This window comes from Poecilia reticulata, chromosome 5 (genome assembly GCF_904066995.2).
Source record: "Poecilia reticulata chromosome 5, P_reticulata-male-v2, whole genome shotgun sequence".
Lineage (NCBI taxonomy): Eukaryota > Metazoa > Chordata > Actinopteri > Cyprinodontiformes > Poeciliidae > Poecilia > Poecilia reticulata.
The window spans coordinates 11,281,620-11,303,753 of NC_088834.1; the positions used below are offsets into that span (position 1 = coordinate 11,281,620).

Consider the following 22,134-nt stretch of genomic DNA (forward strand, 5'->3'; position numbering starts at 1 on the left):
TATATATATATATATATATGATTTTGGAGTTTCCAGCTGGTCTTAAACGTCAGCAGGATGTTTTTTGTCTGCACAATTGCACCTTGCTGTATATGTTTAGTTTTTTCTGGACCATTTTTGACCTCATGGCTTATGACTGAGGTGAGAAACTGCAAATATCTGCATCTGAGGTTTTGTCAAAAAAAAAAAATCTTGTTACTAATGTATATTTACAAATTTGCTTGTTACAAACCCTTTTTGCGTCTTTTTGTTTATTTTTCTGTAAAAAAAATAAAAAATAAATAAAGCATTCTTAAAGATACTTGAATAATATAAAATAGTACAAAATTTGGTTTTGGTGTTTTCCAAGACTTCAAAAATATATATATAAAAATAATAATATAAGCAGGAAACGACGTGTGACACAGGATTTTGTTCCCACTCCCAGTTTCAGTAACGCAACAAGAAGTATTCCCAAAAGAAAAAAAAAAAAAAAGTCCATGGATTAAACTTGTTTTTGTTTGATTAGAAGATTAGATGGAAAATCAAAGCTAAAGTCACCATTTCCTTGTCATTCAATAATGTTAAACCTTTATTGTTTTAGTTACTGTCTAGGATGTTAATTGTTTGCTGGAGACACATTGAAATAATTTTTTTAAGGAAAAGTTCGAAGTTCATTTACTGCAGGACCTTTTTCATGTAGCTTGTTCAGCCATGACCCTTCAAACATTGGACCTGTATTGATTTTTCCTTTTGTTTCCATTTCAGCCCTCGTCAGTATTTAGGATGATACATTCAAGCTTGGACTTTAGAAACTCCCCATGCCTTTACTTAATTTGATGCAAACAATATATCAGTCAGCCTGATATCTCAAATTGGTTTAAAAAGTTAGGCTTTTTAAATCAATTTGATAATTTAAAAAAAAAAGACATTGTATATAAAGACCTTAAGCTAACATTTACAGACAATATAATATAAATGTCTGTATCTAACCATCAGAAATTGATTGAAAATCTAAAAATCTGAATCTGGAAAAGGATCAAAATCATTTTAAGTCCACCTGCTGAGACGTATAGAACTAGTTTTCCCGATCGTAAGGTAAATCACACAGAATCTGAAGGTACAGCTCAAAAAGAGCAGAAAACCATCATTTGATTATGTTTTGTTCTGTGATTGTAGAGAATAAAAGCTGTCTCTCAGTGAGAAATGCTTCCAGTAATTTATTTAAGAGGGTAACATGTGGAGGTGTATGCAGTGGGTGGCCTGAGTGAGAGCGTCCAGAATACCAAAGAAAAACTGGTAATTGTGCTTTAGGAAGCACATTTTCACAAGGCGCGTAGTTTAGTTTCTCTCTGAGATTGAAGAAGAAAATTAAACTCTTTATTGTTGTAGGTATATCCAGATCAAGGTTTTTAAATTTGTCAATCTAAACACAAAACATTACAGGTATAGAACTATCTCAGTTATTGTACAGTTAAAAATAAGCAAACATAAATTTAAATTTGAGGCCAACGACATGTTTTATTGAAGCTTAATTAGCAGCAAAACTGGACTTTCAGATATAAAAGTTCACATGAAGAGTTTTTCCACTGTTGAATTAAAATATAATAAACAAGATTAACAATTACAGCAGTTGTAATTTACAAGGATGTGGGACCTGCAGTGCAGCAGTCTGTCGCTGTGTTGGACGATTGCAAAAGATTGCGATAAAAATATGGTGAAATGTTTAGCTGAAACATGACCAACTCTACAAGTGAGTTGGGTAATAGTGGAAGTAGACTTATTTTAGTAAAATGTCATGACTAACTTTTCAGTCCTCTTATCCAGGATTCTGCTCATTTAAAACCCTAATATTAGCGCATCTATTTGATTTAGGATGATCAGAAGCATGAATCGGATTATAATTTCTGAGTGTGTTATTCAGATTTAAGACTATGAATGGATGCTGGGTGATTAAAGTCGCTTGAATCCCTGCACCTTTAAATTTCTCAGCTCCTCCCTCTTCTCAGTGACAAGTCCGCAGAGCTTCTTCTTTAATGCATACAGAGGAAATGACAAACCAGAGGCGCTCTGTGGGCAGGCATGTCAAATATTAACACTGAACCTGGGCTTTAGCCTCAGCAGCTCAGCTTTAGCTCACATGTGAATGCGCTAAGTGGACATCTGCGGTCCCGCTCGTTACTCTGCGGACGGACGCCCCGGGGGTGGGGGGCTGGAGTGGACTCGCTGAATGGACGTCGATGGACTGGACTGACATCCACTTCAGTCGGACCGAGCGAGGGAGCGAAAGAGAGCTCTGCATGTTCAAGTTCCCTGCTCCAAGCAGAGCGGCATCGCGGTGTGCGTGTTGGATGCGTGAGGAAGTGCGCGTTTGGTGCGCAGCGCCCGCTGGAGCTGGAGCTGGACCTGGAGCGGCGGCGGCGGCGGTGGTGGTGGTGGTACTGGAGGTGGAGCGAAGTTTAACGCCGTGATTTTCTCTCTCTTTTTTTGTTTTTTTTTTTTTTTGTTTGTTTGTTTATTTTTCGCTCGTTTTCCGCCAATTCTGTTGTGTCGCCATAATGTCCCGTAAGTGGACAGGTGGGCTACCGTTTCCCCGATGAAAACGGATCATCTGTGCAGAGGCTCAGTGATCGTGACTGTGATGATGATGTCGAGTAAGAGCGTGGAGTGGCTGCAGGACGAGCTGGAGTCCGGGGCCGGCGCGCTGCTGCTGCTGGACTGCAGACCCCATGAGCTGTACGAGTCGTCGCACATCGAGTCTGCCATCAACCTGGCCATCCCGGGCCTCATGCTGCGGAGGCTGAAGAAGGGCAACCTCCCCATCCGCTCCATCATCCCCAACAACGAGGACAAGGAGAAATTCGTCAAGCGGTGCAAGACGGACGTGGTTCTCCTGTATGACGAGGCGACGTCGGAGCGACACGAGTCCGGGCTGGGGAGCTCCGTGATGGGGCTGCTGCTGCAGAAGCTGCGGGACGACGGCTGCAAGGCTTTCTATCTGGAGGGTAAGAGGTTTATTTACGTTTATTCTGTCCGATTTGAGGGGATAACTTGTCACTTTAAACACACATGGTACCAACTGGTTTCTGAGCAATCATATAACATTTATTAGGCGTTTATCCGCAAACTAAATCTGTAATTAACTAGCAATGAGTCTTGACTTTACGGCTTCTTCTCTTGGTTATTAAATTCAGTGTAACAAAGCTGAGCCTTCAACTTGAACTGCCTTCAAACTTTGATGTCCCTCGCGCCTTTTGTTCCTCTAGAAATACAAAAACTAGAGTTTGTTCAAAAACTAAACTCCTCATGAATGCCTGTTTGCGTATAAACACCGTGTGTTTTTTGTAGAAATAGCCCCGCCATGTTGTGCTCCTTCAGGAAAAGGCAACCTTTTTTTTTTTTTTTTTTTTTCATGAATGGAGAGAGGAACCAGGACGCAGACTCGCTCTTTAGAGAGATTCCCTCAGCTCTGCATTAAAGAAAATGCAGCTTTTAAACCCGACGGGTGTAACAGAGTGGACCTGAGTGTATGTGAGCCGTGGATAAGTGGATGTGTTTGACGGGGAGTCACAAGCTTGGCTGCCATTCACAAAAAGTCCACTGAGCTGTGAAGTGTTGCTGCCGAGCCTGGCTGTCCTGATTCTCCGCAGGGCTCAGCTTTTCTCAATGGAGCGCGTCTGGCCGCCCTGTTTTCATGCTTATGTTCTGGAAAATGACATGTTGTCACCCTTTATCTGCCTGAACACTGCGAAAGGACAGACTGCTGCTTAAAAGGAGATCGAGAAACACACCTGCGCTGTCAAGAATGGCAAGATATTTGATTCGGATTCACCTGCACACCCATATTATGACCTATGATTTGCTACACAAACTTGAAAAATATGGAAGTTTCTTTCCCTGTGGCTGGTTGGATGAATGTGACGAAATATAAGTTTATATTTAAATGATATCATGTATTACAACCTGAATGTTTGTCAAAGAATACATGCTTTTCTGGGATTTTTCTCTATTTCTAACACACCAAATGTCCTTTAAATAATCTGTGCTTAGTATGAATGAATCCAGCTTAAATCTGATAGGTTTCTAAGTGTTTTAGCTCCACTATTACCCAATACCGTCAGGTCCCACATCAAAAACTAACTTCATCATTGCAGGGGTAAGAAGCTCAGAATGGTAAACATTTTTCCTTGGATGTTCTCCGTTTTATAAAGACTGGCAGACATTTTATATTATTCTTTCAGCCCATAAAAGTATTGGATTTGCTTTTATCCTTATCCAGGAATAAAAACAAATGCATTTATTATGGAAAAATCTTTCTCTTTTCATTTCTTCTAAAAGTTTTAAAGATAATACAGGACTTTGTACACCGACCCACACTTGAATGAAGTCGTTTATCTTTCTCATGACCTTGTCTTTCAGGTCTGATCTGCCATTTCCTATTTTGAGAAATTAATTTTCTTTTTATTATATAATTTAGATAAAACATTGCATGTCACTTGGTAGTTGTAAAAACTCTCAAAACGAATTACTCTTCAAAGTACAATGCTGGTAGTTTATCTGGTGGGAGTTGATTATCCTGAAAATAAGATCTTAAGAAAATGTAAAAAAAATAAAAATAAAAAAAATAAATATTTAAATCAGCTTATAACTGAGTGTAGGGAAACTGGTTTATTCTGATCTCTGGCCAATTGATTGGTGCATCAGTCTAATTATTCTGAGCGACTGAGACAAAGAAAACAGCAGATTCACTGCGCTTTGGTCCTGAGGCCGAACACTGGACTGGTGTTTTTTTAACTGGCTCCAAATAAAACAAACATCAATAATTTAAAATTTTTACAAACAACAGTTTTCATATTAAACATGGCAGACTACATTGAAAGAAGCAGTGGTTAGTGTTGATTAATCAAGGTCTGATTTATTGGGTTGTGTTACAGATTTTGAATCTGATAGAGCTTAATGTCGTCCCCCCCCCCACACACACACACACTTCTAAATCAGAAGCTAACTTTAGTGTTGTGTCGTCTCATAATTTAATGAGCATATAGATAATAAAATTCACCACAAATGCATTTGTGGTGCATAAAATGCCAAGATTTTATGAGATCTGACAGAAAATCAACAAAAAAAATGTCTCATCATCCAGGTTAAAATAATTAGCATTTATTTAATTTTCAGCTTTCACAATGTGAAAGCAAAAATGACAGCAAAAAATGCAATCAAAGGAAAAAACAAGGTATAAAGATGGATATAAAAGAAAATGAGGATAAAGGGTACGCAAAGCACCAGCATTTCAATAAATGTATTTAATTTCAATAATTAAAATCATAAAATGAAACTTATCACCCATAATATTTCTATAATAAAACTATTTCATTAGTTTTTATAGGAAGTCCCAAACATGAATGGTAGATCTAACAAAACAAGGAGTGTGAAGTTAGAGAAAATGGTCATTTAAATGAAGGGCTGCTGCATTTTTTTATCTTTATTTGGCTGAGATTCATCTGAGCTTTAGCCTTGATTTAACAACAGCAGGTTGGAACAGATCCAGTTAAAATGGATATATTTAGAGGATGCGAAGGCCAATAAGGTCAGAGGTTTTTATAGACAAAGAGGTCAGAGATTTCTTGAGGACTTGGAGTTGCCTCCATAGTTTTTAAAATAAACACAGTGATCATTAAAACGGATGCAACAGCAGAAGGAAATTAAAAATCTGGGCTGATAAATTTTATTTTCCTCTTCAAGCAGATGTGACGAACAGAATGATTAGGCTGCCTTTGACAGTAGATCAAATATTCATTTTTAAAATGACGTTGAATGACATTTATTGTACTTTTTTTTTTTAAATCATCATCAGGAGGATTCAACAAATTCCAGTCCGAGTATCCAGAACATTGTGAGACCAATCTGGACTGCTCGTGCCCCAGCAGCTCCCCGCCGACCTCAGTCCTGGGCCTGGGCGGACTCCGCATCAGCTCCGACTGCTCGGACGGAGAGTCCGACCGGGAGCCGAGCAGCGCCACGGAGTCGGAGGGCAGCCCGCTCCCCAACAACCAGCCCGCCTTCCCCGTCCAGATCCTGCCGTACCTTTACCTGGGCTGTGCCAAAGACTCTGCGAACCTGGATGTGCTCAGCAAATACAACATCAAGTACATCCTGAACGTCACGCCCAACCTGCCCAACATGTTCGAGCACGAGGGAGACTTCAAGTACAAACAGATCCCCATCTCCGATCACTGGAGCCAGAACCTCTCGCAGTTTTTCCCCGAGGCCATTTCATTTATTGGTAAGTGGAGGCGGAGTGTCCAAAAATATAGAAAGGTTGAGTTAAAATTGACCAGAGAAATTTCAATTTTTGTACTTAAAATAGTTAAAACTGACACTACCAACTCAAAACTTAAGAACGAAGACAAGCTGTGAGTTTGTTTTTCAGCCTGTTTTGGTTTGACTGTGTCTGATTTAGTGAGCAGTTCTGATCTGCAGGGCTGAACTACGTCAGAGTGTGAGCTCAGAGAGGAATAAATCCAGGCACCTTATCTTTATTTCTCTCCAGCTCTAACGTTACATCATGCCACTTTCAGGGGACTTTGAAAACAAAAGGTCATATCTTTTTTAGATGCTCATTTTTGTCTTGCTGCAGAACAAACAAATACTCTCAATTTAATATTTATTTACTTATTCCAAGAAAAATGTGGTTAATGCTATATTTTTTAAGAATGCATTCATCTTTGTTGCCCAAAATTAATCCACATAACCACAAGTTTAAATGTTTCTCTCTGAAAAACGTAAATAGAGGAAAAATGTAGCTACCATGGATTCTGAATTTAACACTCTCAGCTGAGGAATCTTCTTTGTGGTCGTTTAGTAAACTGTTAAAGGATATAAATTTACACATCTGCGGATTAATACCAACCACTTATTGATTAATTATAGACCACAGAAATGCACTTTGTTGTGCTTGACTCTCCTTGTGGTATTTTGTATAAAGTGCGTCTGAAAATCTTCAACAATCAAATCCAAAAAGTCAAAGTTTAGTGATGCACCATCTAAAGGCAGCTGCAAAGACAAGTGTTTTACTGCATCATATCTCACTTCATTTGGACCGCATTAAATGGAATAAAATTTTGAAGAGTCATAATTTAAAAGGACAGAAAGTTGCTCTAATCTTTTTGCATTTATATCAATCGATCATACTTATTTGTTTAGCTTATTTCAGGATAAGCATGGGACAAAAACCAACAGAGCATGGATGAGTCTTTTTATTTCCACATTTTGTTCCTGGTTTCTTTAATCTGTTTATTCATACCTATCCATCTGTCTGGTCATCCATTTATCTATCCCTGTCTGCCCATCTATCCAGCCCTCCATACGTTTAATGTTTTTCACATGTTCTGAATTTAAAGCCTAACTTTTGTAAATTAGCAGCAAACTCTGGAAATTCAAGAAATTACTGAATTTTGCAATAGAACATCTTCAAGAAGCACAACTTTTCCTTTTTGTGCTTCAGGCTTAATAATCTCCAGTAAGTTTTTGGATTACTTTTAAATAATAAATGTATCTTTTTTACCTAGATATATTCTTTATGAGTTGTGGTGAGTGTAGGGGGGGGGGGGAAAGCTTTGTTGTTTTTGTTATTAAATTGCTTTCCAAGAAAAGCTTTGTCATCCATGAGGTCATAAATAAAACAGTGGTTCTTTGAGAACAGAGTCATAATCGCGACTTTTCCGCTCATCTGGTTCGGTTTTCTGCATTTCCCTTCATTCTTTCTGACTTTATTCTCTGGGAATGAATGAATCCCCTCTGCAGGCCAGGGGTTTTTAAACTAATAAATCTCCTTAGGTGGGAGTAAGTGTGACATACGCCAGACCAGGAGGTCGTGGCAGATTTGGGTCATGCTGATGTTCGATGGAGCCGTCCGGTCAGCTGTGATGTGCAGAGATTACATCAGATCCTCCTGGTTGTAGTAGGGTAATTAAGGATGTGTCAGCAATCTGCTGCCGGAAAGTTGAAAATTCCTTGAATAACTAAAACATGTTGCTGGATGTTTATGCAACGACGTAGGAAGGGAAAGGAGTTTGTTTTTCTGGTAGTTAAGCATCTTGATAAACGGAGGATTTCGGCGATGTTGTGGCTCTAAAGCAGCAGTAATGCAGCTCAGCTCTCAGATCAGTTCCAGGAGATTAACCACTGGTTATTTATTCCACTTCTGAGCCGTCTGGAGCTTGGATAAATTCTCCTGACGACGATTTTTACACCCATCTCCCTGCCTTTTTTTTTTTTTTGCGTCGTGGAATGTGAGCATACATCACATATAAATTTAATTTGGCATCAGCGCGGCTGCCTGAGTTCGCGAGCCAACTGACCTCAATCCTCCAACAAGGGAAGCAGTCAGAGAGAGCGAGAAGAGGCTGAAAGAAAGGAAGGAAAGAAGCACTTAACTCTCGCTCTAATGGCCTCTGGATGCGAGTGCAAGGGCTCGAAACTGATAGGTGGATGGGTGCAGCAGCTTAATAATGCAGGACGCTTTTTTTATTCACAGTTTGCTTCAGACCGAGAGCTGGAGGGGAACTCTTGTTCTACGCTGTCATTGAGAAAACCAGTTGTGAGCCGTATCATTTAGACGTAACGTCTAAATGATCATTATTATGCAAATTTTAAAAATGACATACATTTTTGTTCTCAGTGTTTCCTCTGATGCATCGTAACAAAGACGTTTCTAATAACGAGACGTGACAGTCGTACATTTACCCCAAAACTAAATATTTACCAAAAATCCACAAACTGCGAACAGAAAAACACTACAAAGTCAGTCTGGGGCTAAATTTATTTAATCTAATGAATGCTGGTAAACGTTTTAAAGTCATGAGATAATCATTTTAAAGTCAAAAAGTCATTTAAAGGATAGCCAAAATAAATAATCATTTTGTTTATATTTGATCATCTGATCATCATGTGATCATCATTTTGTTTATATTCATAAAAATTTGCCATTATTGATTGATAAATTAACATTTTGGTTTATTTTAGCTCATTTTAGAGCTACCTCCAGATTATTAAGTTATCACCCAAACTTATAGAAATGATTAATGTCACAATCGAGACATGATTAGCTTCCTGAAAGCAGATTCTACAAATATTTTAACCACTTAAGCCTTCTTATACAATGTAAAAAAAAACAACATTAAAATATGCAAATAAGTGTTTAATAAACATCTTAATTTCCTAAAATGCAAAAACAGCATTCTATAATTGTGCACTTGATCATTTGTCAGTTCTACAGAAAAACAAAATGCTTCTAAAATCAACATGTGAAAAAGTTCAGCCCTTTCTGCTGGACTCATTGTCAATACAGTGTAGGCCTAATCTGTTGATTGATTGATTGATTGATTGATTGATTGATTGATTGATTGATTGATTGATTGATTGATTGATTGATTGATTGATTGATTGATTGATTGATTGATTGGATATCAAAAAGTGCTTAGTAGGAAATTTTTGTTTGCAGAATTTGAACCGAGTGAAGCTAAAACTTTTTCAAGTGTTTATATTATTTGTACTTTTTTTTTTACTTCTCTCAATATGTCATTTGAGTCAGTATACTCCAGTTAACAGCTAATTGATCACAAAATTAGTGGATGATTATTTTGATTTTTGATTAATCACGATTAATTTGATTCATCGTTCCCGCCCTAACTGTTTGCATTTTAATGTATCAAAGTAAATCCTGAGTTTCAAGGTAACCTTATAATTTCTTTCTCTTCTCCTTTATTCCCTCGCCCGCTCCAGACGAGGCTCGTTCCAAAAAGTGCGGCATCCTGGTCCACTGCCTGGCCGGGATCAGCCGTTCGGTCACCGTCACCGTGGCCTATCTGATGCAGAAGCTCAACCTGTCTCTCAACGACGCCTACGACTTTGTCAAGCGGAAAAAGTCCAACATTTCCCCCAACTTCAACTTCATGGGCCAGCTCCTGGACTTTGAGCGGACGCTGGGTCTCAACAGCCCCTGCGACAACCGCGCCACCTCCCCGCAGCACGACCAGCTCTTCTTCACCACCCCGACCAATCACAACGTGTTTCAGCTGGACACACTGGAGTCCACTTGAGAGTATGACTTGAGACTGTTCCGAACACCCCTCTCTTTTTTTCCAAGAGGTAGGAGAGGTAACGAGCGGCTGCAGTGGGAGGAAAGCAGCCGGTTTTATTGAAAGTTTTCGCCTCCTGCTCCGAGAGCCTGGCCACAGAGCTGCTCTAGAGCGACCGGAGGGGTCACTGAAGCCAAGTTTAAGAAGATGTGACAGGAGTTTCTTTAACCCAGAGCAGTGGACTGTGGGTTCACACCTGAGCTGTCAAGGCTCGACTAAGTTGACTGAACGACCGCAGCAGAACTGACAGCTTAATACAAAGAAAGGAACATGGAGGATCCAGAGACGACGGCATTGCCGCTGTCATGCTGAGCTTGTTGGCGTCTTGTGGAGAATCTGGGATTTACTTGCTCTACTAAATGTAGAGTGTTTTTTTTTTTTAAACCAAGGAATTAACACACACACACACACACACACACACACACTTAAAAAAAGTATGTAAGTTTGTACTGTATGTAAACGTACATAGCAGAACATGTATGAGAAGTCCTTAACAAATTCAATATGTCTATATGCATTTTTTGTATATTTTTATGTACATTTACGCACAGATCTGTATGTTTATATAATGATATACTCTTTATCTTTGTCCAAAAACAAAGTGATTCAATCTGAAAACGGCTTAAGAGATTGTAAAACTAAAGAAAGGGAAGAGTTGTTGGAGTTTTTGTTTTTTTCCCGACTCGTTTTTTGAATTTTTAGTGACACAATGCAGTTTGCACAGTGGTGTAGCCGACGTAGACGTGCTGGCACTTGATAAAGAGACATTCAGAGAAGGAGGAAGAGCAGACAGAGGAGAGGCCAGTCCCAGGCTGCGACGAGTCCGGACAGCTGCACGGTGCTGTGGGGAGGGAACGGGGACCCGGAGTCCCGGACCGAGGTCGGGGTCTGGGCGAAGGTTGGAAGTTGGCTTTGCCCTCCTTGCCTCCCCACACCACTGCTGGCTCGGCTGCCGACGAGGAGCCGCGGGGTTGTGTCCACCAGCTCAGTCGTCTCAGTGAGAAACCAAACTCTTTTGAACTTATTTCCGTTATTCCATCACAAGCTTGTTTTGCCAAAACTGGTCTCTGCCCGCTCAGACTCTCGTGTTTTTCTTTTTGTGGAAACTTCCCTGAGAGCAAAAGAAGGAAGCGATTAACGGTTCAGAGCAACTTTTTTTGGGCACCTTATCTGATCGGTCTCGCTTTTGCCAAAAAGGACACCAGGAAGAGGGACGGCGGGGGCGTGATCTGGTGTTTGTGTTGTGGACTGGGACCGGCCTCAGAGACCGACCGCACTGACTGTCCCTTCAACTGCATCAAGGGGCAGCAAAGGAGAAAGCTCTTAGTAAGGATCACCCATTTGATTAAAGATAGTTTTAAGCATTGGCTGTATCACCAGAGAGATATATTAATAGTGAAAAGGGAATTTATATATTACAGGTATTAAACAAATGGATCTTATTTTGTATACCTGAGCATGTTGTGGTGCTGTGTGCTCTCTAACAGTCTTTGTAACCAAGGGTTGGATGTTGATGTAAAACGTGGGAGGACTTTTTGCTTTCAAAGTATAAATGGCTTTCTGGGACAACATGCACATCTGCTGCGCTTAGAGGAAGTGCTAAAGTAAAAAAAAAAAACAACAACTGAGAATTAAGAAAAATTCCCAACAAATGGCTCTATTCTGCTCCTTTGCTTGCAAATTATTTCCTTCATTCTTTGAGTCAATTTGGGCGCAGGATAACATCTTAGCGTACACCATGCCACTCAGCTTAAGGTTTTAATCGTCTTATCTTGAGATTTAGACCAAAAGAAATGAAATAAAGCAGCTATTTCTGCTCTGGCTTTTAATCTACCAAAATGCCACACAGCTAGGTTTATTTGACCAAGGGGAAAAAAATAGTCTGTGTGTAATCATGGAGTCGTTTTTAATCGCACGCAGAGCTGGAAGCCAAATAATCAGAGCTAAAACAAGACAGTCGTCAGATTTTAAAAAGCTAAAAGTAGACGGGAAACGTTTGGTTGACTGGTACTTCCTTTACTTCTGGAGATGCGCTGATCAAGCTTTTCTGATTTCTATAAGATCAAACTTTAGTGCCAATTATGACCAATGAAGATATTATTTCTCCTTTCAGGAATTATGAGATTAAAAAGAACATCCAGCTTCTCATATAAACTGTAACCAGCTTTTCAGTTCATCAACATCATCATTCCCACAGCATGATTCTGCCACCACCCGGTTTCACAAAATGCAAACATTTTTATACCAAATAAGATACTGAAAGTAGATTGTAAAAACACAAAATTAAATGATTTTTCCTGATTAATTTGTAGTCTTGTAAAACCACATGACTATTGACATTTCCATTTGAGCTTTCTTGTAACTTCAAAGCTTGCAGCTGAATAATGCAGCATTTAGAAAATGATAACAGGTCGTATTATGTGGACGCATTTAAAAAACAAAAACGGTAGTCTACTGGGCATAATTCCTCCGTTTTTTCTTTACTCTTTCCTTTCTTTCATCTGGGCTTTAATATTCCTTAGCGGAAAATGAATCTCTACCAAAAATGAGGTTTCAAATTGCTGAGCAGAGCCATTCAAAGGGAAATGTACCCTCTTCAACTCTGGCCGGACCAATTGGTGCATCTCTTTTGATTTAGCTGACGATTTAAAGTGAATTTTCAATAAAACAAAGTACATGATGTCTAAATCCAAAGTGATTTTCTCGTAGATCAGGAACATTTCTCCACGAAGCCCAGCGTCTATCGGTAACTGATTGTCAAAGAGCAGATGTGGACGGGGTCTAAACAGAAACAAAGCTCCGGGTCTCTGTGGGAAGCAGCGTTTGGATCTCCTCGTTGGTTTAAAGCTGGCCTTATATAACCTTTCTAACGCTGACTGTTCAACACTCTTGTAATCACACTTATTAATAAACATTTCTCTGTTTTAAAAAAAAAAAAAATAGGAATACGGTAAGAGTAGAGAGGCACGCTGCCTTCTTACCGTAACGGGTCACATGAGGTCCTCTTTGTTACTCTGCAATATATCAGAACACCTTGTTTTGCAGGATTTTGTACATCTAAGACCTCAACGTTTTTAGATTCCTCTCCTTTTGTACGATATCTGCTCTGTGTAACTGTTCAGGATCCAGCGGGGTCATGAGCTTCTGGACTGAAGCACCGTTTCACCTGGTGCAAATGTGTCCAACATCAGAGGCCATTGCAAACACACACACACACGTACGCACACCCAAAGCTTTACACAGCCAGAGCTGTGCTTCAGCATGCCAGTATTTGTCTCAACACCCGGCTTAAATAATTACAAATGTTTTTTCTTTTTCCTCATATTTTGATATAACGTGCTCTATGCTATTCCTGTGGCCTTTCAATATGAATATACTGTATAATCTCAGTATATGTATACATTTTGAATTTATATGCAAAGTTGATCTCACATTATGAAAACAATACGATCGAGGTTCCTTGTTTGGATTCGTATCCCATTTACAATAAAACAGTGAGCAGCGAGAACTCGATCATTTTCACCCGAGGACAGGAACATTTCAAGCTTTTCTATTTAAAGAGTACACGGTTTATTTCGAGCTGCTTTCTTCTGGGTGGTGTTTTTGTGTGTTTGCGTGTGTGTGTGTGTGTGTTTGTGTCTTTCTAACATCAAAAGAGAAATTGAGTCATTTTCTCTGTTTGTAAATTTCCCAGATCACGGGAACGGACGTTTCTGTGTCCTTAAACTTGTAGCTACAGTACATGCGCTTGAGAGAGGAAGGTTGTGTAAAAAAAAAAAAAAAACGAGAGCAGATAGAGGAGAAGGGAGGAGGCGGTGCCACGATAAAACAAAATGAAAGGAGGCGTGAATGATTTGATAAATGTTACCTCAGTGAGGAATTCTTCAGGGATATTGTTTTTTTTTTTGTTTTCTTTTTTGACAATGCATCTTGCATCGTGTTACAGCTTAAAAGTCACGTTGAATAGCTGTTTTATTTTGTGCTGTAAGCGTTTTTTGTTTTTGTTTTTTTAAATAATGATTAAAAAAAAAGATGCAATCTGTCTCTGTATAAAAAGGACGGGCATGTTAACCAGGGCAGTGTCACCTTTCTGTCTACTGAGAGAAAAATGATTGACCCTACGTATTGTACAGTGTATGGAAGCAACTCAAGACATGTTTATACAGCAAATAAATCTTGAAATATTTTTTTCTTTAACGCGTGTTCCTGTTATTTCTGACCACCAGGTTTATGTTAAAATATTTAATCACTCATAAGTTTTTATGTGGCCTTCCAAACACTAGAAGAACACATAGAAAGAGACTTTAAGATAACAATTATGAGCTTAAATGTTATCTTACCAATCAAATCAAAGTAGTTTTGTCTGCATGCTGACAATTAGATCAATATGAAAAGAAATTCAGTGTAATTTAATTTTAAAAGGTATTCATCAAAGGCAGAGAGAGCTATTTATTCATATCTTAGCAGTGTGTTCATGAGTTTTATCAATGCATTTGGGCACAAATGACCATTTAAGGACATTCATGATCTTGATATGGCCCAAAATGAAAACTAGTTTGACACCCCTGGTGTATGTGAACAGTAAATGATGGCAGTGAGGCAGTGAGGAGAGGAAAAAGAGCTTCCAAAGACGCCGTTGTGAGATGAGCTGACTATAAATACCTCCGCTCTTCCCTCCTCGTCTCTTCCAGCGATGCCCTCTCGCTTCTTCTTCCCACTACAATTGCTCGGCTTCGCCTTGGCAAAGATTTCAGCTGTTGCACAACCAAGTGAGCCGTTTAATTCATAGTAAATGAGAGCGGATATTACACTGACAGCGGAGGTGATATAAAGGAAATTAAAACCCAGCCCTGTTTGAACAGAAACGACACTGAAAGCTGAAGGATCGGGGCCTGCTGGTAGCACGATGTGAGGGTTTCCCACACGCTTAACAGCATCACGCAATCTGAAATAGTTCCAGTGCGGTTTCCTGTGACACTATTTTCATAGGAACAATAAATCTGACGGCTCGTATACAGATTTCAGGCTGGCTGACAAAGAAAGATGCATGATTTACGATGGACTTCCCGCTCTACAAGGTAATCTAGTCGTGGATAATTGCAAAACACTTCAGATGCAACTCAGTTTGGTATGTAGTCGATTTAAAGAGTGTAATTATCCAACCTCTACACAAAAAGACCGCATGTCAAAACCCATTGAGCTTAAAGGGCTTTAATATGAAAATTATTGGCTCTAATCACCTGAGAGCACCTTTAGAGATTTGTGGGGACAATTTACTTTAAAGGTTGTAGACAACTGGGAGTGCGTACAGTTAAAACCAAATATTAACAAGCACTGTATAAAACACCACATGCTCTTTTTGTGTGTCAGAAAATACAATTCTGATGTTTATGGTGACCAAAGTGATTTTCTTTGCAACAGGCCAGGACAATAACTAAAATTATGTTTCAGATTATTTGTTTTTATCAAGATAGTTGCATACATTTCCTTTGTGAGGTAGAATTGCCTTTTAATCTATAAAACTTCAGTCAAATGTTTTGGGTTTTCTTCCACATCTTTTCACAGTAGTGACAAAACTGATGAGTCGGGTTTATAACGACTCGCTTCAATCTCATTCAATTTTTCCCTCTAACCACTTTGTGACGGTCACTCCCCGTTTACAATCTGCCAACACATTTCTTTCTGAAAATGTCTCCCAAATTGAGCAATTTTTCTCAGGTGAACCTCAGCGTTCTCTGACGATGAGGAGTGTGTGAAGCATTAGTTAGAACCACTTAGAATCATGAATCTCATGATATACAGCTCCGAAAAAAAAAATGAAGAGCCCACTGCAGTGAACCCCATTGAAAACCTCCTGGTTATTCCACCAAATACTGATTCCTGAACTCTTCCTCAGTTAAAACACTAGTATTGTTGTTTCTAAATGAGTATCAACTAGTTTTCTTTGCATAATTCGAGGCCTGAAAGCGCTGCATCTTTTTTGTTATGTTGACCATTTCTCATGTTCTGCAAATAAATACTAAATTTTTGCTTGACATTTCAGAGACATGTCGTCAGTAGTTCATAGAATAAAAGAATAATGTTCATTTTCCTCAAACATATACCTACAAAACGTAAAATCAGAGAACCTGATCATGTTAAGTGGTCTCTTAATTTTTTCCAGATCTGCACTCAAGTGACACATCCACCGTTTCATTGTGGATGTGCAAGAATGACTTACTGTAAGAGCTACTGGCATTTATTTGCAGCTGAAACATGTTTTTCAGATAGCACTAATTAGTTAGAGAAATGTTGTGTTAATGTTAAGACTGATGTGAGAGATGCACCAAAGCACCTGAAAACCCCCCCAAAAAACTGTAAAAGTTCATTTTTAATGCCTTTTCAATGCATGTCATAATGTATTTCTTATTGCTGGCATTGCAAAAAAAAAAAAAAACTGTTAACGTTCATTAAAGTTTGATAAATTTGAAAAAGTTCAAAGATATCATTTAAAGTTATTTTATTTTTTAATAAACAGACGATGGAGAGAAACAAAGCACCCTTTCAAGTTAGTGGCAGTTTTCAAATACTGATTGCACAAAATATTAAAACTCGTCTAATAAAGACTTAAAACACCCTCCCATTAATGGGACTGGTGAGTGATGCTCCTCTGGTGTTAACGCCATGTCTGTGCATGTTTGCAACGACTGGAAATATTTCCAAACTGACATTTTCTCGGTGTTGTAACCATGGGAAAAGAGTAGCCGTCTTCCTCCAGCCAGTTACTGACGAGCAGGGCTAAGCAACACGTGGGGGAGGGTGTAGCTCACTGTTCTGTGATCCATGACAAAACTCCAGACAATTTCTTTATAACTTTTCTATAAAATCTTTAAACCAGAACAACCCAACAAATTATTATTTTTTTTTTTGTTGCTATTTTTAACTTCTAAAAAACTCAGTTTAAGTCTTTTAAAGTAATATTTTATATAAAGGTATGTTACTAATGGGGAAAATAAGCTAAGATACCACATTTATTAAGCTTGAAAACTTGGTGGCATTTCTGTTTGGAGACTCAAGTGGCTCTGATAGAAGCAGCTGTAAAGACCAAACCTCGTGTCGCGCTACCTGTCAGCTGCTGAGCCACAGTGAGTTTTCTAGAAAGAAACGCTGAGGAAAAGAAATCACTGACATCTCATCGGCACGCAGCGCCAGCTGCCGAAAGACTAAAAGCTCTGTGAAATCTCATTTCAGGAGTGAATGCATGTCTTGGTTGTGTAGAGCAGCTTTTCTGAGGTTAGACGTAATCAAATTGGAAGGGAGATCAGATTTCTTTCAGACTATGATCTCAGCTGCTAATGTGTACTGAAGGATGTGTGTGACTGTGGGCACCGGATGTCTTTATGTACGCAAGAGCAGCCATGTGAGAGTTTTTGTCTTTGACCTTGTTCTTGAACAGCAAACAAATTCAGGTTTTCTATTTGTTTGTCCCCTAAATCAACAGAGACCAGTGGAATTTTTTTTTTTGCTTTATTGCTTGTTAATAAATTTAGACTAATGATCCTAATGCTGAAATTCAGGTGTCTAACAGGGCAAAAATGATTTTAAATATATTAGTTTTCTTCATGCACTCTCTTTCTAAACCGTCTCGGAAACCTCCTCCGTTTTCTTTAATTCATTTTGGTGATTTTGGTGTCCGTTTCACTTAATCGAGATATCACCTTTTCCTCTCCTTCCTCCTCCTCCTCTCTGCTGTAAGTTGAGTTGGACAGGGCGAGGGTCAGGTGCTTACCGGCCCAAGAAAGTGCGTCACACATCCGCTCAGAAGTTAAAGGTTAACAGCAGCGACTGATTACAGCACTACGTGACCATCGACTCGCAAACACTCGGGTATGTCTCTGGAGAGTGATAATAAAGTCCAATAAATTGGGTTTTAATGACATTTTGGTAAAAACACTCCAGAAGGAGACACTATTCAATCTTGAAAAAAATACAAATGAACAAAACTGTACCTTTTTAGCAATAAAGAAGAGATGATACAATTAAAACATGATATCATGCTTCATCTTCTTTTTAGAATAAGGGGAAAGAAAACCAACAGATATAGAATAGGAATAAGAACATTTCATAATATGACTAATTAGTAAACTTATGACATTAACATGCGTTGGCTAGTTTCAAAAATTTGGCATTTGCATTTTGTCTGAGTAGAGGAAAGAAGTTAATAAGGGAAAGTGAAGTTATATGAGGGTTTACTTCTATTTGCTCCTTTTTAGACAATGGACTAATAAATAACAGGCAGAGGGGATTGAAGGTCTATTGACCTGTGTTATTTATTTTGTTGTCTGAAATCAACCTAACCTAATTTATTTAAAAATCACTGAATGAATTTAGTTCTTCGGGTGACTTATTTTTAAAACAAATATCTCAACATGGCTTGACTTTAGTAAGTAAAACCTAAACTCAAGACTCCAGGGAGGTTTTTCATGATGCATGTTTGGTGAAAACTAAATTGGATTTGTCTTTTAATTTCCCTTTGGGATTAATTTTTTATTTTATTTAAATTGTTAAGAATGGATGTGGAAGATAGCATTTAGGTTCACTTTAGTTACCACAGGTCAGCGATGTCCAAGGTCATTCCTCAAGGTCAGATGTCCTTCATGTTTTAGAAGTTGCCCTGATGTATCACACCTGAAGCAAATTATGGGTGATTAATAGGCCTTTGAAGAGATAAGTTTCACAGCTGAAACGTGTCTAAATCTAGGCCAATAAAGAAAATTTCAAAACCTGTTACCAAATCAAACTTCAGACCTCAACCAAACTAATTCAGAGTTGAAACAAGATTTATTACTGTCGTCTTTTTCACAAATGACTTGAAGAAAATCATTTTAGGAAGAGTAGATTAAAAACTTGGAATTGCGTGTTTTTGTGCTCTTCGGTTTAACTTTATAAATGCCTCACATCTTCTTAAATGCATTTTTAACATTTTCCAGCTACACTATTCAGAGAAATAGAAATTGTCAACTATGAATCCCACTTTAAGTCTGTCTGCAAAAAGATCCATCCATCTCCCCCCATAAGAAGCAGCTATTAGACTCATTCTCCTATCTGGTATTAATGACTGATGAATGAAACATCTGGTATGTCCCCCTAGAGTCAGATTTGCAGCCCATTAGCACATAGACTCCTTTGAACTGCCCCATCATGTCAAGGCCAGAGCATCTAAGTCCTCATATTTCACCTCTGCTGCCCCTCGGAGACAAACTGAAGCAGAAACGACTGCCAGATGTGAGACAGTCACCATGCAGTCACACACGACTCTACATCTGGATAATCTTGAAACTTGAACAGCTGTATCTGTACACAGGACACACAGAACTGAGACGCAGCCTTTTGATCCTCAACATTGAAGAGTCAGAAACAACTGCACTGCAGTTTGAAGAAGAAATAAATAATTGCAGATTTTTGTTTGTTGGATGTTTTTAACAAAAAAGTTGTTTCTGAAATTTTTCCCGGTGTTTTCAATCTCATATAATCGTCATAACATCAACATTTTTCCAGGCCTTTTGCATTTTTATAGAGAATGTGTCAAATATATTTAGCAGCAGTTTTTTTAAGGTTTCAAAAATTACTTACACCAATGATTATATTTTTAGCAATAGATGCTCCTCCAGGAAAACAACAGAAGTGTGTGTGTGTGTGTGTGTGTGTGTGTGTGTGTGTGTGTGTGTGTGTGTGTGTGTGTGTGTGTGTGTGTGTGTGTGTGTGTGTGTGTGTGTGTGTGCGTGCGTAAAATTAAAGGAAAAAGGTTGTGTGCTCTCTGGTCTGAATCCCAGCCTGTCATAGTTCTAGTAGAGAACCTGACAGAGAGAGGTAACGTTTGAATCTGCCTACCTTTTTACAGAAAAACAACAACTCTGCACCACTTTAGCTCTCCTGTCCTGCACCTGACCTAGAAAACGCTGAGCAGGATGTTCACATGCATCACTTTTTCTGCATGTGGGTCTGAATCGAAATGAGATGCAGAGTCGTTCTGATGTGGTGAAGAATCGTCTTTACCACAATATACATTTACATATATTTCTTTTTGTTCCTGTTAACAGAATATTAAATTCAGATCAATTCAAAAATGGTTTTGATTCTTCATGTTGTGTTGTTAAAAACCAGCAGAACTTGTGGTAAATGTTCTTCCTTTTAGCTCTTTTCTGCAGAATGAACCATAGGATTACTCATTAGTGAAGCATTTGAAGAGCGAAGCCATTCGTCTAAATAAACGTTCTGTGCTCACTTCCTTCCCATACGCACGCTCTGTTACAGTCACCACTTTTCCACCGTGTTCATTTCTGCCTGCTCTTGCAGATGAAGGCCCGAATGGACACTCAGACGTTTTTTTTACGAGCAACAATCCACCGATTGTCCTTTTTCCTTCCTTTATTTCAGCTCCTCTCACACTCTTGAAAAAAAAATTGCCGCACACTCAAGCTGTAGCGTGAAACCCACGAGGACACTCAGTCCTCTGGCTGTGTGAGGCACAGAAATGAGGAAGTGGAGATAAAAATAATTTTTGCAGGCTGATCCGTCTGATGATAACAGAGTTCTCCCTGGCTGTTGCCAAGGTAACCGCGAACCAAAAAAAAAAAAAAAGGGAAGTTGAACTGTTGCAGAACTGAGCGGGCCCAACAATACCAGGATCACTGCCTTCAGGGGGGAAATTTGTGCATGCGGAATAGTTCAAAATGTTTTTCAATGGGGTTCAATCAAGTAGTCATTATGAGGCAACATATTACCTGCAGTAGACAGAATCTGTAGTAAACAGTTTGGAAATAAAGGGAGAAATGGCAGCAGAAGCCTCCAGACAGAGCAGGTATTCTGGATTGACAGAATACATGACTTTTCAAACACATGTTGCCAGTTTTCCCAAACAAACAACCATCCAGAAATCATTCTGCAGGCATTATACTGATGATAACTATATCCATAAAATCTGATCAATCTAAATAGACTACAGGGATGTTTTGAAGACATAAAAACATGGATGACTTCTAATTTCCTCATTTTAAATTCAGACAAGACAGAACTTATTTTTGGACCAGAGCCTCACAAAGACAAACTTTTTAAGTCATTCACTTGCTGTGGATGGCAGTAACTTGGTCTCAGGTAATTGTCTAAAGAACCCTGGTGTTATTTTTAAGCATAGTATCCTATCTAAATGCTTTATTTAACAGATTTCTAGGTTATAAATATCATGTTGTAATTATTTACAAGCTGGATGCTCAAAAACATTCAATATGAAGCCTTCAGCTTATCCAAAATACTGCAGTTAAGAGTTCTGATAAGAATTATTTTAACTTTTCTTCATTTGCTCAGTTCATCCGGAACAGAACTAGAAATTGCCCTTTCCTTTTTAATAAATATTATAGTTAGAATGGCTCAGGTTATCCTGAGTTTTCCCTGCAGCAGCAACTATAAACCTACACTGGTAGAGGATACACTGTCCACCATTTCTCCTCACTCTGCCACTTCCACCTGTCACTCATCATTTATGGTCATCTGCAGACATTGCCGACATTAACTTAGTATTTTCTCCCAATTTTTTTTTCCGTTTTGCTTCACACTGTCACATTGTGAAGGATTGCTGCAAAGTTGACAGGGTGCAATTAATTGCGCATTTTTGCCACACATTTATTCAGGAAGACATATTGCAGCAAAGTCAGCAACTCAATGAAATCCTGTGATAAATCCTTTGAAAACTTTTTAAACTGAGTTTAACTGCGTTTTTATATAAGGTTGTAAATAATTGATTTGCATCTGTCTATATGATTAAGTTACGTTGATTTTCTATTTCTGTATATAGACTGGACCTGTTTGTTCCATAGACAAAAGTTGTAAAATATCTTCATAGAAAAAAACTCATGAATATAATAGAATTGAATTATTTCCAGCCAACAAAAAGACAAATTACATTAAACGCATTTTTACAGCAAAGATGAGCTTCAGCTGTATTGGCCAAAATGCAAAAACGATAGTTGCCAACCAACCT

At 38.7% G+C, this 22,134-nt stretch overlaps 1 protein-coding gene across 1 annotated transcript; it reads left to right on the top strand.

Annotated features, from left to right (window-relative positions):
• The first annotated feature begins 1,692 nt into the window (after positions 1-1,692).
• On the top strand, positions 1,693-14,315 carry dusp7 (dual specificity phosphatase 7). Its single transcript, XM_008408518.3, has 3 exons — positions 1,693-2,984; positions 5,834-6,262; positions 9,763-14,315. The coding sequence occupies exons 1-3, from the start codon at positions 2,576-2,578 to the stop codon at positions 10,077-10,079; spliced, it is 1,155 nt and encodes a 384-aa protein (XP_008406740.1). The 5' UTR covers positions 1,693-2,575; the 3' UTR covers positions 10,080-14,315.
• Positions 14,316-22,134: the final 7,819 nt, after the last annotated feature.

What these genes read in the sequence shown, in the direction of transcription:
- dusp7 (XM_008408518.3), top strand. Translation starts at nt 2,576, where the DNA reads ATGAAAACGGATCATCTGTGCAGAGGCTCAGTGATCGTGACTGTGATG. An exon ending in CAAGGCTTTCTATCTGGAGG is followed by an intron (nt 2,985 to 5,833) that starts GTAAGAGGTTTA and finishes AATCATCATCAG; the next exon opens with GAGGATTCAACAAATTCCAG. An exon ending in CGAGGCCATTTCATTTATTG is followed by an intron (nt 6,263 to 9,762) that starts GTAAGTGGAGGC and finishes CGCCCGCTCCAG; the next exon opens with ACGAGGCTCGTTCCAAAAAG.